The sequence below is a fragment of the Clupea harengus genome, chromosome 5 (genome assembly GCF_900700415.2).
Source record: "Clupea harengus chromosome 5, Ch_v2.0.2, whole genome shotgun sequence".
In the NCBI taxonomy this organism is placed as follows: Eukaryota; Metazoa; Chordata; class Actinopteri; order Clupeiformes; family Clupeidae; genus Clupea; species Clupea harengus.
In genome coordinates, this window is record NC_045156.1 from 26,336,130 (window position 1) to 26,353,777 (window position 17,648).

General features: G+C 39.5%; 2 protein-coding genes across 2 annotated transcripts; one reads left to right on the forward strand and one right to left on the reverse strand.

Annotated features, from left to right (window-relative positions):
* The first annotated feature begins 3,217 nt into the window (after positions 1 to 3,217).
* On the forward strand, positions 3,218 to 7,320 carry synprb (synaptoporin b). Its single transcript, XM_012822612.2, has 5 exons — positions 3,218 to 3,308; positions 4,379 to 4,497; positions 5,356 to 5,554; positions 5,957 to 6,148; positions 6,899 to 7,320. The coding sequence occupies exons 1-5, from the start codon at positions 3,285 to 3,287 to the stop codon at positions 7,205 to 7,207; spliced, it is 843 nt and encodes a 280-aa protein (XP_012678066.1). The 5' UTR covers positions 3,218 to 3,284; the 3' UTR covers positions 7,208 to 7,320.
* Positions 7,321 to 14,661: 7,341 nt separating this feature from the next.
* opn1mw4 (opsin 1 (cone pigments), medium-wave-sensitive, 4) lies at positions 14,662 to 17,179 on the reverse strand. Its single transcript, XM_031568312.2, has 5 exons — positions 16,743 to 17,179; positions 16,443 to 16,611; positions 16,139 to 16,304; positions 15,485 to 15,724; positions 14,662 to 15,381 (listed from the first exon to the last, which is right to left on the reverse strand). Exons 1-5 carry the CDS (start codon positions 17,101 to 17,103, stop codon positions 15,280 to 15,282), a joined length of 1,038 nt encoding a protein of 345 aa, XP_031424172.1. The 5' UTR covers positions 17,104 to 17,179; the 3' UTR covers positions 14,662 to 15,279.
* Positions 17,180 to 17,648: the final 469 nt, after the last annotated feature.

Sequence of the window (17,648 nt, forward strand, 5' to 3'; positions counted from 1 at the left end):
GAGCCCTGATCAGCCAGCAGACGGGAGAGCTTTGGTCTTCCCTTCAGTTGGTTATCGTTGGTCGTGGAGTAGTGATTGGATTGTGAATTGCCGTTGGATTTTGGATTTTCGTCGTCGTCGTCGTCGTCGTCGTCGTCGTTGTCGTCGTTTGTTTTATATTACCATTGAACTGACTGTACATTACACTTTTGGTTTCTATTCACAAACCTGACTTTCACCACACGTTTGCTATAATTATTATATAAACCTAAATCTTGTATTATTAAATAAACAACTTATATTATTATCATAAATTCTGCGTGGCCTCCCCTTTATGTTTCGTACATTAAGGTGTACGTCACACAACCAAAGTAAATGACTGGATTGCATTTGATTGACTACTCTGTGCTCTGACGACACCCCAAGAAGAAGACATCCATTGAAAATATATATCACACCATATACACCATATACAGTCCAACTATTTCTTACCACTGAATCAAACCATTCAACATGGGTTCTGATCACATTTAAGAACTGCTGATTAATGTTCAAAATCCGGTTTAACCTGGCCCCCCCCACCACTATGCAGCCTAGTCATGTTTAGAACAGCAGCAACCACTGCTACTCGAGGGGCAGCAAGAGGAGACTGTGAAATTCCTTTAAAAAAAGTGTATTTGGACAGTCGGTTTTCTCAGTTAGGTCAGCCCGGGAATGGAACCATCTCCCACAGAACATTAGAGAATCAACCTCATTCAACTGCTTTAAAAGAAATCTCAAAACATGGTTGATAAATAACCAAAAATGTGATCATTAGTGGGTAAGAAGTAGAATTATTTTTGTTTACCACTTTGTTCTTTCCCTTCTACCCATGGTTAAGGACTAAGTGGAGCTTGTATATTGGGATTTTATTTTATTTTTGATATATACGTTAATGCCTTTTTTTAGGTTGTAAAGCCTTTTTTCACTCTGGCAGAGGAACTGCCAATGGAAACTAGCCTTTTGGCTATATTTGAGTGCATTTACATTTTAATGTTCATGAATGTACACTGTTCCTCTTGATCAAATAAATAAATTGATTGATTGATTGATTGATTGACTCCAACAGCCTAGTCACTCACCGCAGTCTTCCCCTTACCACCGACCATGGGAAAGAAAGCTTCAACAGTTACCACAGGTGTCAATTAGCCAATATGGGTTAAACCTGCCTCCCAAGAGGGCATCCAGCCTTGCAATACTGATGTTGCCTCAATCTTCCCTCCTGAATAGGAACAGTCAACCACCTCAGCTGACCTACACCACCTCAGCTGACCTACACCACCTCAGATGACCAACACCACTGGAGCATCAGCGATGCTGCATCAGTATCCACCTCAGCTCAGCTATGACTGCCCTCCAGACTCATGTTGTGTGACTGGTCATCCTTATCCACCTAACCCATTTCCTGGGAAGCCAAGGGATACAGACAGGGACCAATTACTTCTTAGGAAAGATGCTGAGTGAGCAGCAGTTCCAGCTCACTTGTCCGTGTCAGTGGCTCCCAGTAAACCCCAGCCAACTACGTTCCAGCAAGCGGACTATGTGCCAGACTATGATTCACTATTTTGTGAAGCGCCTTGATATGTCCTGTTCTTATCATCACCAGCCTTCTACTCAGCCACCTCCTGAGAATGACTTGACTATTAGATTTGTATGCCATCTAATCTTTTGGAGAATACAGGACAAAGCTGTAATCATATTTTTGAACAGCAGATGGCAGTGTTAGAAAACAGATGTAACATTTCTAATTGAAGGTGAAAATGAGGAATTTTGACAGATCATTTTGTTTTGTATTAGATGCATCCCTTGTAGATGTGTGCAGATGTACAGATCGCATGTATGCCCATATATGTACAACTGAATCAGCTCAGTCAGAAAAAACAATGCATCACTGTGTGTAATTGTTTAAATGCTATTAAATAATGAAATGAAGAAATACAATGAGAGGATACCAGGGCCGATGCTGTTTTGTGTGTATGTATACAAGTCTGTCTAGGTCACACTATAATTTCACCCATATGTAGGCTTTACATTATGAAACATTTACTTCTAAATGAAAATTCTCCTCTGTGGAGCACACAGTTCAAGATTCTCACAGGGAATAAATAATAGTTACAGTTCCAATGGGTATTCATCATAATTGAAACCTTGAAACCAACTGAACCTAATAGTTACCCATGGCTTATCACCAGGCCTTGATCTAAATTCAGTGTTTTGGAACAGTCCTTGTTTCTCTGTGTGATTCATGTAAAGGAATTGTGTATTTTCCTGTGTAGTGACTGTCAATATATTGATTATTTCAGCGAGTGATTATACATTCAATTCATTCATTTTATACTTTGACCCTTCCAGATCACTTTCCAGAAAATAATTAATTTCCCAAATGTTATACATATTTAGACTAGATTTAGATTTAGTAAAATGTCTGCAGCCCTGCGGTTGATACTTGGGTCTGGCCTATACACTGGACTGTGTGTGGAATGCATGAATGGGTCACTCTTTCTCCCTCTTTCACATACAAATCCTATTAATGCATCAGGTAAAACAACATGGGGATAGATAACAAACATTCAGTCTTCCATAACGATAAAGTAATGGGTGTTCCCACATGACTATTTAATGAGAAGCTACAGTAAAAACAATGATAAATACACTAAAAGCTCAAGGGATCAAATAGGTGCCAGATTGATTTCCTTCCAGCAGTTACTGATGAGATTGTGAAGCCTGTCTCTCTGTTGAGAACTAAAGAAAGAAAGAAGAGTCTTTCTCCTGTTTTTCTGTTTGTCTCGTCATATTCTATACATTTATTTCCTCCAGAAGTTGAGGGAGGAACACCATGACTGATTTGAGATTAAAATGTTGATGTTTATGGCATTGTACCTTCTCGTATAAGCATGTAACTCCAATTTGGAGGAGGATGAGGGAGCAGGGTGGTACCATTAGCAAGTGTAATACTGCAAACCTATTATGAAACTGTTATTTACATTGGTATGTGAAATTGTGATTAAAGGTCAAAAATACAGATCGCCAGATTAATGTGAAGATAAGGTATATATGGGTATATTTCTAAACTTGTTAGCAGTTCAAACGGATGCAAACATTCCAACCCATCCCCCATACATACACACACTAACTCACCTCCCTCCTGGCTCCACACACACATCGCTAAACTGTGGGCTCCACATTGCTGTTGGTCTCAGTACTTAACAGGGAGAGCAGCACAGAGTTTCATGTAGACACTGATATTGACACTGCCAGTCTTTTCGATGTGTATGGTCATATTTTCACCGGTAAGATTTCTTGTTGTTGTTAAGATTTGTTATTTCATATTTAATGCATTGTGTGGCATGTCAGATATCCACCTTTCAGGGAAATGTCTAAACATGTTTTGTTTGATAAACTGGCCTTACTGGTCTGGGTTCACTTATATGCACTGACTAACAGTGACATGCTTGTATGTATGTTGTTATTGACAAGTTAAGAAAAACAGACACTAAGATTGTGATTAATTTATGAACCAGGAATGTTGAGTATATAAAGTGGGTCATTTCTATCCTTGACATGATTATCTCCATTTCCAGGTATTCTGTTCTGATAATAATTTGAATTAGTTTCTAAAAAAAGGATTTTGACTGTCATAGATGTTAATGTTACCCATGGCTTTCCATGCATCCTTATAATGAACAGTTGAAGAACAGAGAGGCATTCCAACAGGTTAAGCCCGGTGGCAGTGTCAGCAGTAGTTCGCTTTATGCTGTTCACCATCCTAAATTATTAATTTATTCTCATTGAGATATGGGGAAATTGATTACAATCCCTAATCTGCTGCAAGCACCTGACCTGGCTGTGTGCATGTGTGAGATGAACCCCTGGGTGTCTTCTGCATAATTTACTGCATTGCACTGACTGTGACAAAAAAAAAAACAGATTTGCAACTTAAAATGACAGTAAATCTGTATACAGATGTAGCTGTCCAGGAAATAAAGATTACCGTGTGCACATTATGATATACTTACACCATTGTATCATCATGTTGTACTTTTATGTTAACCTTTACCAGAACACACAGACATGTCATATGGTTTCTGCTTCCATTTTAGATGTGTTTTACCATTTCCAAAAAAAAAAAAAAATAGAGGTATAGTTCTATGTTTGTGTTCTTTGTGGCACGGAGCTACATAATATTTTAGGTGTTTAATATTAAGATATGGAATTCCAATAATCAATTTAACAGTGCTCAACTGACACCTGACAAGACTTTATCCTTAATCCTGCTGCATCATTTTCACTGCTTTTTTCAGTTACTGTCAAATGTGTATGATATGAGGCTATAATTTCAACAGCAGTACATCTCCCACAGGTGTTAGCCATTTTTGCATTTGCAACATGTGGGGGTTACTCTGGTCAGCTGAGGGTAAGAGTGGACTGTGCGGACAAGAACCAGACCAACATCACCATCAGCTTTGGCTATCCATTCAGGTGATAGATGACACACTTCAGCACCCACAAGTGTTACATACATTTGTTCATTAATATATGAACATTTCTTGACAAACTAAATGTAATTGATCTTTAAATGCAATTCATTTGATTGGGAATAAATCAGGACAAAATATGAGTGCATTTAGAGGAAGATACTTTTGAATATCACACACATATTTACACTTTTTTTTTCATGCTGATTATAGAAGATTCCCTACCCTTTACACCTGTCAGGGGTAGTTTTTGGATTGAGTGTGTTTTTCCTCAGAGTTTTATAACTAAATTAAATGTATATACGTTCAGGGGTAGGTCCACACAGCCAGTGTAAAACAAAGCATACATTTCATTAAAGAGTTTATTTAAAAAAAATCCTCAGTTTTTTAAATACTGAATGTCTTCAAACCTTTCCCATATTAAAAAGGCCACTGTCTTAAGGTTATCTCAGGGTTGGTGTTTTGAGTGTTTCATTCAAGAATGTACCGCATATTTGTGACGCTAATTTAGCCTGGTAGGTCCATTAAACTGAACTATAGGGAATAACTATGATTCTACCAAAGAATTATTCTCTCAGAAAACTTACAAAAGATCACGCAAGCTGTTCCAAACCAAACCCACTCTCTTGGGAATCAGCAGAGAGTTGAGCCAATACAGACTGGCCATCTGTGGTAATTCACAGCCTTCCTGTGCACCCTCTGCTACCAAGGCACCCTGACTTCCGAATGTTAGTCTTATTTAACCATCCTATTTCAGAGGAAGTATTTGCTCGCTAAGAGGTGATTTTTGTAATGTGCACTCTGTGACTTCTGTGCTTTCTGTGACATTCACTGGTACCAAATGTAATTTCCCCTCCATCAGGTTTGAACAAGTGCATTTCAAAGTGCCTCTGTGTGATCTTAAGAGACACGAAACACTTTTCTTGGAGGGCGACTTTTCCAAATCTGCCCAGTTCTTTGTCACCGTTGCTGTCTTTGCTTTCCTCTACTCCCTCCTGGCCACCGTCGTCTACTTTTTCTACCAGAACAAATATAGAGAAAACAACAGGGGCCCTCTTTTGGTGAGTATGTGAGCCTCCACTTATGTCTCTTCCCATCAACAAACCAGACAATGAGAATTCTGTTTCACAATGTGCAGCCTAGATATAACACAAAATCCTAGATAGATTTGACTTGGAAAGATTTTGGATAAATACAGTTATACGACATTACAAACAAAATGTTCTTTTTTGTAATCAAATGAAATTTCTAGAAATGTAGGATTTTTACAAACATTTGGTTTCAAATTGTGATTGAATGACCTGTGCTGTGTAATGACACCGCCGCCACTGCACTCTAGGCATTAAGGCAGTCTTGAGAACAGGTGTTTAGTTCATCCTTTCTGCTCCACTTAGCTTTCCTGAAACAACACACAGGCTTCCTCCTTCAGCTAATCACCATGTTCTCCTCCATAACACCTACAGGACTTCCTGGTGACGGTGATCTTCTCCTTTCTGTGGTTAGTGAGCTCATGTGCCTGGGCCAAAGCTCTCTCAGGGGTAAAAGAAGTCGTAGCTAGCACCCAGGTCTTGTTCCTCATGTCGGCTTGCAGGGAGCCAGCCAATGAATGCGAGGCTCTGGAGAAACCCGTCTGGACCCGCCTCAACACATCTGTGGTGAGTGTTCTGTAGGGGTTGCATGAGTACATTCTTTTTTAAATCGAGTAATCTTGGGGGAAGGGGGTTCGTGCAGTGGTGTTTTGTATCAATTAAAAGACTATGCAACTAAGATGGGGTTGGTCTCAGCACATAAACCAAAGCATAAAATGAACGATTTTATTAACGACGAAGTATGGATGATACAACGATATTTGAATGTTAATTACCAACAAGTAGCTCATCTCCAAAACCTGCTTCACCCCCGACTCCAAGCAAAGCAGTACAGGAAATATAGTCACTACTAACAATGAACAATATCTAGAAAACTGACCCATTTTGAGTTCTTGCACTAGCATCATGTGATTAACGTGTACTCGATGTTAATGTAGAAACTTGAGAATTGATTTAGCTGCTCAAATACTTGAGTATTCTGTGCAACCCCTACTGTTCTGGCAAGTCACTTTTTTCCAGTCTTTGGTAAATATTAGGGTAGCCTACACAAAAGTGTGCACTCATATTTTATAACTCCTTTTCCAAATTGTAATGTCATAATATACATTATGCAGGCAGTGGTATTTCAAAGCTTAGTTGGCTTGGTGAAAAGTTCTTGATAAATAATGGTAGTCAACTACATACGAGTATATTTAACCCACATCAGCGTGGGAAGAAAATACTTGAATTTACTAAAAAGTCACCTTTAAAAGGCTGGTAAATAGTGTGATAATATGTCAATAGGGTACATACTGTTGATCTGTTGAACTTCACCAGGTTTTTGGATTTTTAAACGTCATGTTGTGGGCTGGCAACATTTGGTTTGCCTACAAAGAGACCGGCTTACACAAGACCAGCCAGAGATCCACCAGGACCCTCTCTGAGAAACAGAGCAGTTTCAGCCAACGGCAATGCAGCCAGAGCAGCTTTGACCATTCAGGAGCATCCTATGGCCAGCAGCTTTATCGACAGGTTAGCTTCGACCATTCAGCAGGAGGTTTTAGCCTTCCACACACCAGCCTGGGTCCGCCTTCACTCTATAGCTCCTCCTCCATGGGACCGCTCATACTGATCAATGACATGTAAGGCAGAGCATGCAGAGATGTGAGAGACAGTGAGTGAGTACTGTGGCTGGATGAGTGAGTGCACGGGTGTCAGCTCAGTGTATGTGCAGTTAGTCAGTGAGGGTACTCGTGAGACTAGGACTGTTATCTATGCCTAATGTGTCTAAATGTGTCTAAATGACTGTATTGAAATTATATTATTATTATTATTATTAATAAATAATTGTGTTGTAGTTATAATGATTAGCCCCTACATCATTAATTATATGAAAAATAAATGATATATGTACTTGTTTGATTACTGTACTTTGTACAAAAATCATTTAAAGTGTTTTTCCAAGGTCAGGTAATTTTCAGTAATGTTCAGTGTTTCAACTGTATCCTAAGCTTTGTTTAGGTCATTTATATGACGGTTATCTGCTGTTTTTAGCTGTTATGAATGCAAACAATTAAATTGGAATCTTTTTTCAATTGAACATTTTAACTTATAACATACCATCATGATGTAACATGTCCAAAATATTAGTTTCCAACCAAACGTTTAGTTTATTGGCCCTTATATATGTGGTGCTTTCTGTTGGATGTTTTGTTTTCAATGGTATCATTTTTTAAAGCCTTCCACGGTCAGACATTATCTGAATAATTTTCAACTGTGCTGTGTGATAAATTAATATGTGCTATGATAGATGCAGAATATGAACAGGATATGTTGGGTGTTGGAATCTATTCCTTTACCAAGATATTAAGATTGTGCTGGCCTGTTTTGGGAGAATTGAATTGAAGAATAAAGATAAACTGAACATAAATGGTGGAGAAGCAATTGAAGTGGTGAAGTTCATTGCAAAATGCACTACAGCTTTCCACTCTATGTATAAATATCGTACTAAATACTCTCAGGATAGGGGGGTCAATCATGTCAATCATTGCCCTCTCTGGGAGTCTGTCACAGAAATGAGTAGGTATCAGTTTGCAATAGCCAAACTAATTGTGAGGGTAACTTATCTGATGATGTAGTGTCAAAATAGTTGTGAGATTGCTCATCAGAAAGAAACAAATACAAAACATTGCATGTGTATTTCTTATAAGCAGTGTGATCAGTTTATCCACAGACAAAAACCCACCAACCATGAGTGTTTTTGCTGGGTGGGGGAGGTGGTAACATTGTCATGAATTAAATCGTATGAACTAAGACATGAGACAATGGTAGGTCAAGATATTACCCTACTGATGCTGTGTACTTGGATAAATAATCTATCTTACACATTCACATTAACACTAAGTCTAGTCTAGTCTCTAGTCTAGTCTAGTCTTGAACACATTTGCCATCTGATTAACAGCTCTGAACATCAACCTTACAACCAATCACCAGCCATTTAAAAACTAAAATGGCTACTTCTCGCTTACACTGCCGTCTCTCTCCAAACCCCTGCAGATCCATAATACAACCCTCTTGCAGGAGGATGGGGCAGCTCCGCTCACCCGGAGTGGTAACACTGTAATGAGGGGGAGTAAGAGGTGCAATTACACTCTTTAGCCTGTCACAGGGCCTTTTCTTGGCCCCCAGTCAAAAGGCAGTGTTTACCAGGCCCACCATGGTGAAGCTAACTACTTGCAGGTGTCTGTGTTAGGGCTGATGTGATACAAATTGCAGTGGAGGTGTCCCAGTGTCTTCACAGCTACATGTATTAGCCAGTGTGATGAGGGTGCCGACAGGAAATTAAAGGTTGCCAGAGAGCATGCCACAGCTGTTTGTGAATAACAATTACCATGGAGACGGAGGAAAATGTTGCATGGAAGATTTAAGATACTCATACCAACTCTGTCCTGGATCACATCAACAAGTGTGTGAACAAGGTTATGATGAAGGTTAGAGAACATTTACCATACACTGCGTGGGCAGTGCAAAAAGCACTATCAATGATGCATCCCACCATAAGCATGGACCTTGCAGCAGGCTCAGGAAGAGCTTCTTCCCTGAGGCTGTGACTTTGCTCCACAGTCCACACCACGGCACTAAGCATAATTCCACTCATTACTGCACTGTCTCAGTACTTGTATATTAATACTGTTCATTCTTGCACAGGCTGAACCTCTCACCTTGTGCAGTTTACTATCATTTATATTAAACATACAACCAAATGCAAATGTTTTGTCTAAACTGGACATACACTCCTTATATATACACTCCCTATACATATACACACCCTTTCCAACTATGTCCACTTCATCTCAAGATAAGGTAAGATATAGCATCACCTATGTTGTAGTTCTTACTTATACCTGCACTGTAAATAATACTATTCTTTTGAACTTCTGGTTAGATGCTAACTGCATGCCATTGGCATTGTACAGCCTGCTTAGAACACGGCAGAGCTATATCTAAGGAATTCAAAGCATGTACTGTATGATCATCACTCATTTATCTCATTTTACTGAAAGCTGTCTCTGTACACAGTGAGCTGGTCGAACTCCAAATGAGGAGGACTTTTGTTGACACACTAACCCCTTCACTCTTGCGGCGGTTCTGTCTGCATATCCATCTGTCCGCCAAATGCCCTCTACAAACTTATTTCAGAGCCCATGAGAGTGCAGTGAGGATTTTCTTAATCTAAGCATGTGTGCTGTTGGTCTAACATACTGGTAGTTAGGGGACAGGAGGCTCAAAGAGTGTCTGACAACTGTACTTCATTTATGCACTTACATTTTTACAGACGATGGTACTGAAGATGATTCTATACCACCAGAAGGGGCTGAGTGTGGAAATCCTAGGATGGGCCAAAGAAGTGATGCATACTATGTTACGAGTACACGTGTGCATAGCACTATCAAAATCTCTAAATGTAAATCTTCTAATTATATTAAATGAATTGCAGTGAATGCTGCTCAGTATGATCAGGATAATGATGCAGTAAACCATGAGCAATGTCAGTATACAAAGCAGTAAGATAAGACCGGGTAAACTCAGTAGACTTCTCGTGTAACATGTTGGCAGTCTTGGATTCAATCAGATGGTGGCTGGAAGTGGCAATCTTCAGTGAAGGTAAAAAAAAAACGTGTTATACCACTAGGTGGCAAACTTGGACAACCCTGCATTAACTGAGCCACGAGGGAGCCTGCCATCCTAACCAATGACATGAAACCACTTGGAACTTGAGCACAAATTCAATTCCACAGACAACGATAGCCACATCCAGTGAAAGAGCAGAGAAGCTATGTTTTCAGTGAATAATCTCAAAACATGAATTTGCCGTTGTAGAATAACAGGTTGATATGAGGGATTGTGCCTTTCACAAAAGATGTAAAATGTGATGGTCAGTTTTTCTTGATGTCTGAAAAGGGTAGACTGTATCTTATAATACAATTCTTGCTCTACACTCTCTTCACTGCAGCTCTTACAGTCATGTCATTGCTATAGATATTCTGCCAAGTGTTACAAAATATACAATGACATGCCTTTTACCTTAAGATAAGAAAAAACTGTCACAGCTGTCCTGTTGTAGTCAAGGGGAAAAGGTTTGTTGACAAACAGTTTTCGCCACATTTTTGTTGACAAGACTCCTGAGTAGGCCAGGGTGAGAGCCAAAAATAGAGAAAGATAAAAACACAGAACAACGCTGGACAATAGCGCGCACATGTGTAGTCTCCATGGGATGCAAGCAGAGAGGAGAAAAGTCACAGGTGCGCTCCTTGCCTAGTGGCTACAGACACAACTGCAATCAATAATCTGTTGACTCCAAAAGAAGTGAGAAGATGAAAGAAGGAGGAGATGTGTGCCTGTCATGTAGCCTATATTGTCCAGGTTCTTTCCTCACATACTTGTAAATGGATTATGTGAAAATCAGATGTAGACAGAATCTAAGTCAGTCAGAGAGTGTGTTATAAGGAGGCTTACATGACACTTATACTGTCATATGAGCTCAGATCCTTTTGTCCTGTTAGGGGAGCTGATAGTTCCTGTCTCCCGGCAGTATGCCAAAGATTTACTCTGTTCCTAGAGAGAAGCAGTGAAATATGAGATTGAATGCAACGTTAGCCATGAAAATGGCCATGTGTGGTTTGAAACAACTGATCTTGTTTGTGGACGGTCTGGACTTGGGACTAGTTGTTGGGCTGTAATCACAGGAATGCCTGGAAGTAGTACGTTTGTGAGGACTAAGGAGCCAAAGTTTGATTTTAAGGTAAAAGATGATGTTCGAAATTATTTCTGCTTTGATTCATTATGAAAGAAACAGCTGAACTTAGGAAGTTGTGTTTGCCCACCTGCACTAGGAGTGCCAAACACAAACTGTATGATTGCAGTAAAAGATTTTGACAGAACAGTTGCTTTTGATGCACATTTTTATTTGAATATTTTTTTCGTTTTTTTTTTTTAATGCTTTACAAAATGTTTACACAAAATAAAATACAGGATGAAGCCAGCTGTTTATGTTAGTCCACCTGAGACATCAAAATAAAACATCAGGATACATCATAAGATAAACTGTGATAATGAAAGTTCATGAATGAAAGACCGATGTCTCTGTGAGGGAACAGCATTTAGAAAGCTTGACTTAGCTTTCTGATGATTTTTGAGAGAATTGTAAACACTAATCCCTCCGCCAATGAAGTAGTCAAGTGCTACATAAATGTCTGTACATGACGTGTTATTGTCAAGGTAAGTTAACACTTTCACTGTTATTGGTCAGGCTGTGATTCAGACAGATAGCTCATATTAAACGGAATATGACATTGGCTGCTTACATTCTCCACTGAATATCTTCTCTGATATCACTGACACAAAAGAGCTTAAAAACAATTGGTCTGTTTGAAGATCAATTCACGACAATTTGTGGTCAGTCCTTGTGATCCATAGAAAACAGATCCTAATGTTTCTATGCAGGACCCACTGAAGACACTTCTGTCTTGCTCGTGGACACTGAAGTCTCGTCATCTGGGGCCTTGCCAAAGATTGTCTGCATCATGCAGCTACGGAACTAGATGAGAGAGAGCAAAAAGAGGGTTAAAAGAGTGAAGGAGGTAATGATACAGTCAACATATGTCACTTTAAATGGGCAAAGTTTCTGCTTCAATGCAGACGTACCTGGACCAGCCAACGAGGGGTGGTGCGGCACATGACATAGCCATCACCCATGTGAATGCCACTCCAGCTCCAGCATGGGTAGTACCAAACTTAAAGCTGCCCATGGGCTTGCAGACAACAATATATCTCTCAATAGCCAGCACCACCAATGACCACAGGGCAACCTGACCTGTAAGTGGAAGTAATTGCCTACTGTTAGTATGTAACCTTCTGTAACATATCTGTGCAATGTTTCATAAAACACTTACGAAGCTTCTAGAAGCTGAAAATCACTTACCTCCTAGAGTAGCCATGAACCCTTCAACAGCACAACCCGTGGGTCCAAAGACGAAGTAGCCATTAACGGCTGAGGTGATGGTGATGGTGAATCCAAAGCAGACCATGATCATACCAGCAACAGCCAGGTTGACCAAAATAAAGTTGAGAGGCTGACGAAGCTTTTTGTGCAGTACTGTCACCAACAGTGTCGCTCCATTGATGGGGAATCCCAGACAGATCAGGCAAAACATGTAAAAAGCAAGCGCCTTGAACTGCCATGGTTCAGCCAGGTAGTACTGCTCATATTCAAAAGGACTCCTCACCAGCCCTGTCCTGTTGGACATGGGGATGTAGAAGTTGTTGAAGCCTAAGCAGGTTGATCAGGTTGTGCACCACCTATTTCTGCAATGGTCAATGTTGTGGTTTTATACTTTCCCAAAGGGACCAGAACCAGATTAATGGAGATCAGCCAATTGCCCCTAGGAAGGATGTTTAAAAGATTAAAGTCTTACCATTATCACATACTTTGAGTTTCATTCAGAATGTCCCCAGTGCCAGAATTTTGATTCCTCTGGCATCATGCCATTCAGCCATGCAATAAATATGTGTTGGATATCAGTACGACTTTCTTTATAGAGAATTGTACATACTCTTATCCTGTCATAAACTGTCACATTGTTTCCTTTGAGAAACTGAGATACCTTTGGAAATTTGAATAATCCCAAATGAGAGCTCTCACAATCATTTCAAATTAAGTAAATATTCTTCTGTTCATCAGCAGCTATCTGTATGTATATGTACATATGTTAATATGTCTGTCTGTCACTCAGCCATCAAGCCATGTAGGATGTTATGTGCAGTTGTTTTTGTGGAAATATATGTTGTGCTGTTGTCTCTCAGCAATACTTTTTTCAAAGATTTGTTCAAGTTGTCTTACAAACTAGTACCTGCCATGCACTTTTGTCCTCACTATTGAATAAACGCCCTATGGCTTTGGTTGCTTATCTAAAATATAATTAATTTGTAATGATTTCCTGATACAAATTCACAATATGATATGTACATCTAAACTGCTCCATCGCTTTTAATGTTCATTGCAGCTGAAAATAACTTATAATTTAAACAGTGGTTCTGCATTGATAGTGTTCAGTGCCACCATTCAGAGTTCTGAAACACATCTGAAGGGCAAATGTTATTTCAATGTGGTCAGTGTGTTATTGAAATAAACTTTAAATTAAATCTTTTCACTGTCACATCTTATCAGTTGGTCCCCTTTTCTGTGGGATAGGATGTTAAGAAAATCACGTAAAAAAGGGTATTTGAGAAACAAGGAAATATTAGATAGGATACTAGGCTGAAATAATTGGTGAGAAGAAAAAACTTTAGCATGCTGTTAATAGCCAAACAGCATGCTAAATCGACTTTTGTGCGTCTTAAATGTAATTTTTTAACTGAACTACTGTAGAATAATAAGTTATGTGAAAGAATAGCTGCACTTGTTACCGGTAGCCTATTTAGAGAGCAGTCACTTTAGTATCAAGTTTGTATTATTAGCCGATGTCAATAATGATATAATTATATTAATGATGCACAATTTGACAAAAATGACCTTACACGGCCTATGTGTAATGGGTCTATGTCCAATAAACTTTTCTGCAGTTAAACTGATGTCATTCCGTATCACTAACATTTTGTTATAACCGAACCTAACCTATGTATTTGAAACAATTACACCAATGTTGGGCAACTATTAGTCTACATGGCCTGATTCAAAAGGCAAGATATACAGAGTTAGCAAAACTATGCAGGGAATTTGCTTAACTGTAGCCAACCAACCAGGTTTGGGGGATAGGTTACGAACTTCTCGGTTGAGGTCATATTTGAAGTTGTAACAGTAGCTAGGATATTTGTTTGCACCCACCCTGTGCATTGCATCCCAGATTTCTCGTGTATGGGCTGCTCCAAGTAGGCTAATTGCTTACGGTGTTTCCACATTCTTTAAGGCTGCCTATGCTAAATTTTTGTAAGTGGCTTATATGTATAATATAGCATCTTCAAATGAATGTCGATGGTATCCTACAGTCACGACAAGGGTAAAGCAATACACGTATAGCCATTAATGACACTGGTAAGACGCCTCATTTGATGCAGACATTTATTTCACTAAAAGTTGTTTTTGTTTTTTCTCTTTCTTTGCTTTATAAAATACTGTACATACAAAAAATGAAACAGTCACACTAACAAAATATTTGTTAGCAGTTAAGCAACATAAAAATGAAACCTCACAATCCATTCAGTGATAAACAATCATTTAAAGGTGTTAAAATGTCAAATACCAACACCAACTTCACAAAGTAATTGTCAGTTGTACCAGTCAGTTCATATACCATGTTACATTGTGCAGTGTATTGCAGTGCAATACTGCAAGTTTAATGCTCGTTGTACAAAGTAAATGTATATACATGTGGAAATGATGGTTATTTTGAAAAGCTGTGGTTGCATGTCTACAGAAGACATTCAGATGGACAAGGAAGTTTGGACTGTACTTACTGGTGCAAGTCAGAAGCCAAATTACATAGTGGTATAATGGACATTGGCTGACTTTGGTCCAAAATAAATTTCCAACTAAATCTGAATTATTTGTTCTAGTATTATTATTTTCATCCTGAAACACCACATAACATTTAGAGAGCAACCAACATTGAGTTTGTGCCATCGGCAGCTTGTTGACAGGTAAATTGGTGCAAGAATGATGCTTATGCAGGACCCACTGAAGACACTTCTGTCTTGCTCGTGGACACTGATGCTTCATCCTCAGGGGCCTTGCCAAAGACTGTCTGCATCATGCAGCTACGGAACTACAACACAGAGAAAAGGAATTTAAAGTGCTTGAACAAAATTATATTTTTGCAAAACATAAAGCTAGAATTTCATTTAAATGATAGCTGGCGAAAAACGCACCTGTTTGTTAAGTACCACATAGATGATGGGGTTGAACAAGGCTGAGGACTTTGCGAAAAAGGCAGGAATAGCCATGGACTGAGCAGTGAAAGCAGCTCCCTTGTTGAAGAAAATCCAGCCAGCAAAACTGGCATAGGGGGTCCAGGCAATCAGGAAGCCACAAACCATCAGGACGCACATACGTGTCACTTCCCTCTCTGCCTTCTGGGTGGAGGCTGAGTCCTGCTGTTGGGCTGCAGCCTGTTGGTAAGAATAAGATCCAGATAATTTAATACTACTGGTTGATTCATAATAATGATGGCATTTCAGCCTTTCAAACTAGTGCACTAAGTTATTTGGCTGTACTTTATCGTAAGTAGTCTTGAAATGTCTTAAAATGAATCTTAAAACATACTAATTGATTACAAGTTATACCTAGCGCAGATTTGGGACAAGGATAAATACTGTTAATCAGTGTTCTGTTCAATGAATGGGACATTATAGGTAACCACTAAATGTTGAAAGTCCAGCTGAACTTTGAAACAAAGTAGGCCTACATAGGAATCACGTGTATCAGTAAACTATTGTACTGGTGCCTCTTACAACCATGCTTATAGGTTCAGAAAGTTTAAAACCCACAGCTTTCATTTCCTTACAAAAGTAGCAGATTCTTACCGCTTTGACTGTGAGGACAAGGCTTCCATAGGTGAAAAAGATAACAACGACAGGGACACAGAAATGACAGGTGAACATGTAGATCACATATGACTCGTTATTGTATCCAGGGCTCAGGGTGTAGTAGTCAGGTCCACAGGAACACTGCATTCCCTCAGGGATGTACCTGGGTTATAAATAGTGATATGAATTAAGATCCAGCATTAGGAGAAACCAAACCCTGTTATCATCCCCCATCCTTGCTATTTTTCAGTATAATAGAAAACAGGTCCTCAGTGTTCTCAATGATAGACACCAGACATACCTTGACCAGCCAACGAGGGGTGGTGCGGCACATGACATAGCCATGACCCATGTGAATGCCACTCCGGCTCCAGCATGGGTAGTACCAAACTTAAAGCTGCCCATGGGCTTGCAGACAACAATATATCTCTCAACAGCCAGCACAACCAGTGACCATAGGGCAACTTGACCTGAATATGGGCAGGAAACATACAATTAAAATACATTATTGTGCTATATACCATATATACAATATTGCTGTAATATCATGAAAATGCCTGCTAGAAATTGATGAGTTCTATTTAAACTAATAATCAGTTACCTCCAAGAGTAGCCATGAAACCTTCAACAGCACAACCCGTGGGTCCAAAGACGAAGTAGCCATTAAGAGCTGAGGTGATGGTGATGGTGAATCCAAAGCAGACCATGATCATACCAGCAACAGCCAGGTTGACCAAAATAAAGTTGAGAGGCTGACGAAGCTTTTTGTGCAGTACTGTCACCAACAGTGTCGCTCCATTGATGGGGAATCCCAGACAGATCAGGCAAAACATGTAAAAAGCAAGCGCCTTGAACTGCCATGGTTCAGCCAGGTAGTACTGCTCATATTCAAAAGGACTCCTCACCAGCCCTGTCCTGTTGGACATGGGGATGTAGAAGTTGTTGCCCTCCGTGCCGTTCATCCTCTCAAGATGATCTCAAAACACAAAAAATGTGGTCACGAGATAAAGTTCCTTGGTCACTGTCAAGTGCAGGTCCAGTGCAATTGTGTAGACCTGTTGTCTGCAATGGTAAGGATAGTGGTTTTATACTCTCCCAGGGGGATTTAAAAGAGATTACTGATATTGTCAGGAGGAATCAAGGAAAAGATCAACAGACCGGATTGGCATTAAGAGTATCACTACATCCTGAGCTTAAAAATGCTCAAGTACAACATGCATTTGTAGCCAACAAATGTCTAATAACATGGAGGTATTACAAAGACTAATACAAATTACACCCTTGAGATTTGTATTTCATTTTTCAGTATAAATAAATTAGAGTTTAGGTCACCATCCCCTTTTCACAGATTTCGACAAAGATAATTCCATTTGCAAGGATTGGACTCTTTATGACTTTGAAAGCACATTTTTCCTGGAAGCTCCCAAGGCTAAGCTCTGTACTCAACCCTTGGGTGTAAGATGGAAAGGTTTACAGGAAGGGTAAGACAACAGATGAAAGGGGAGGA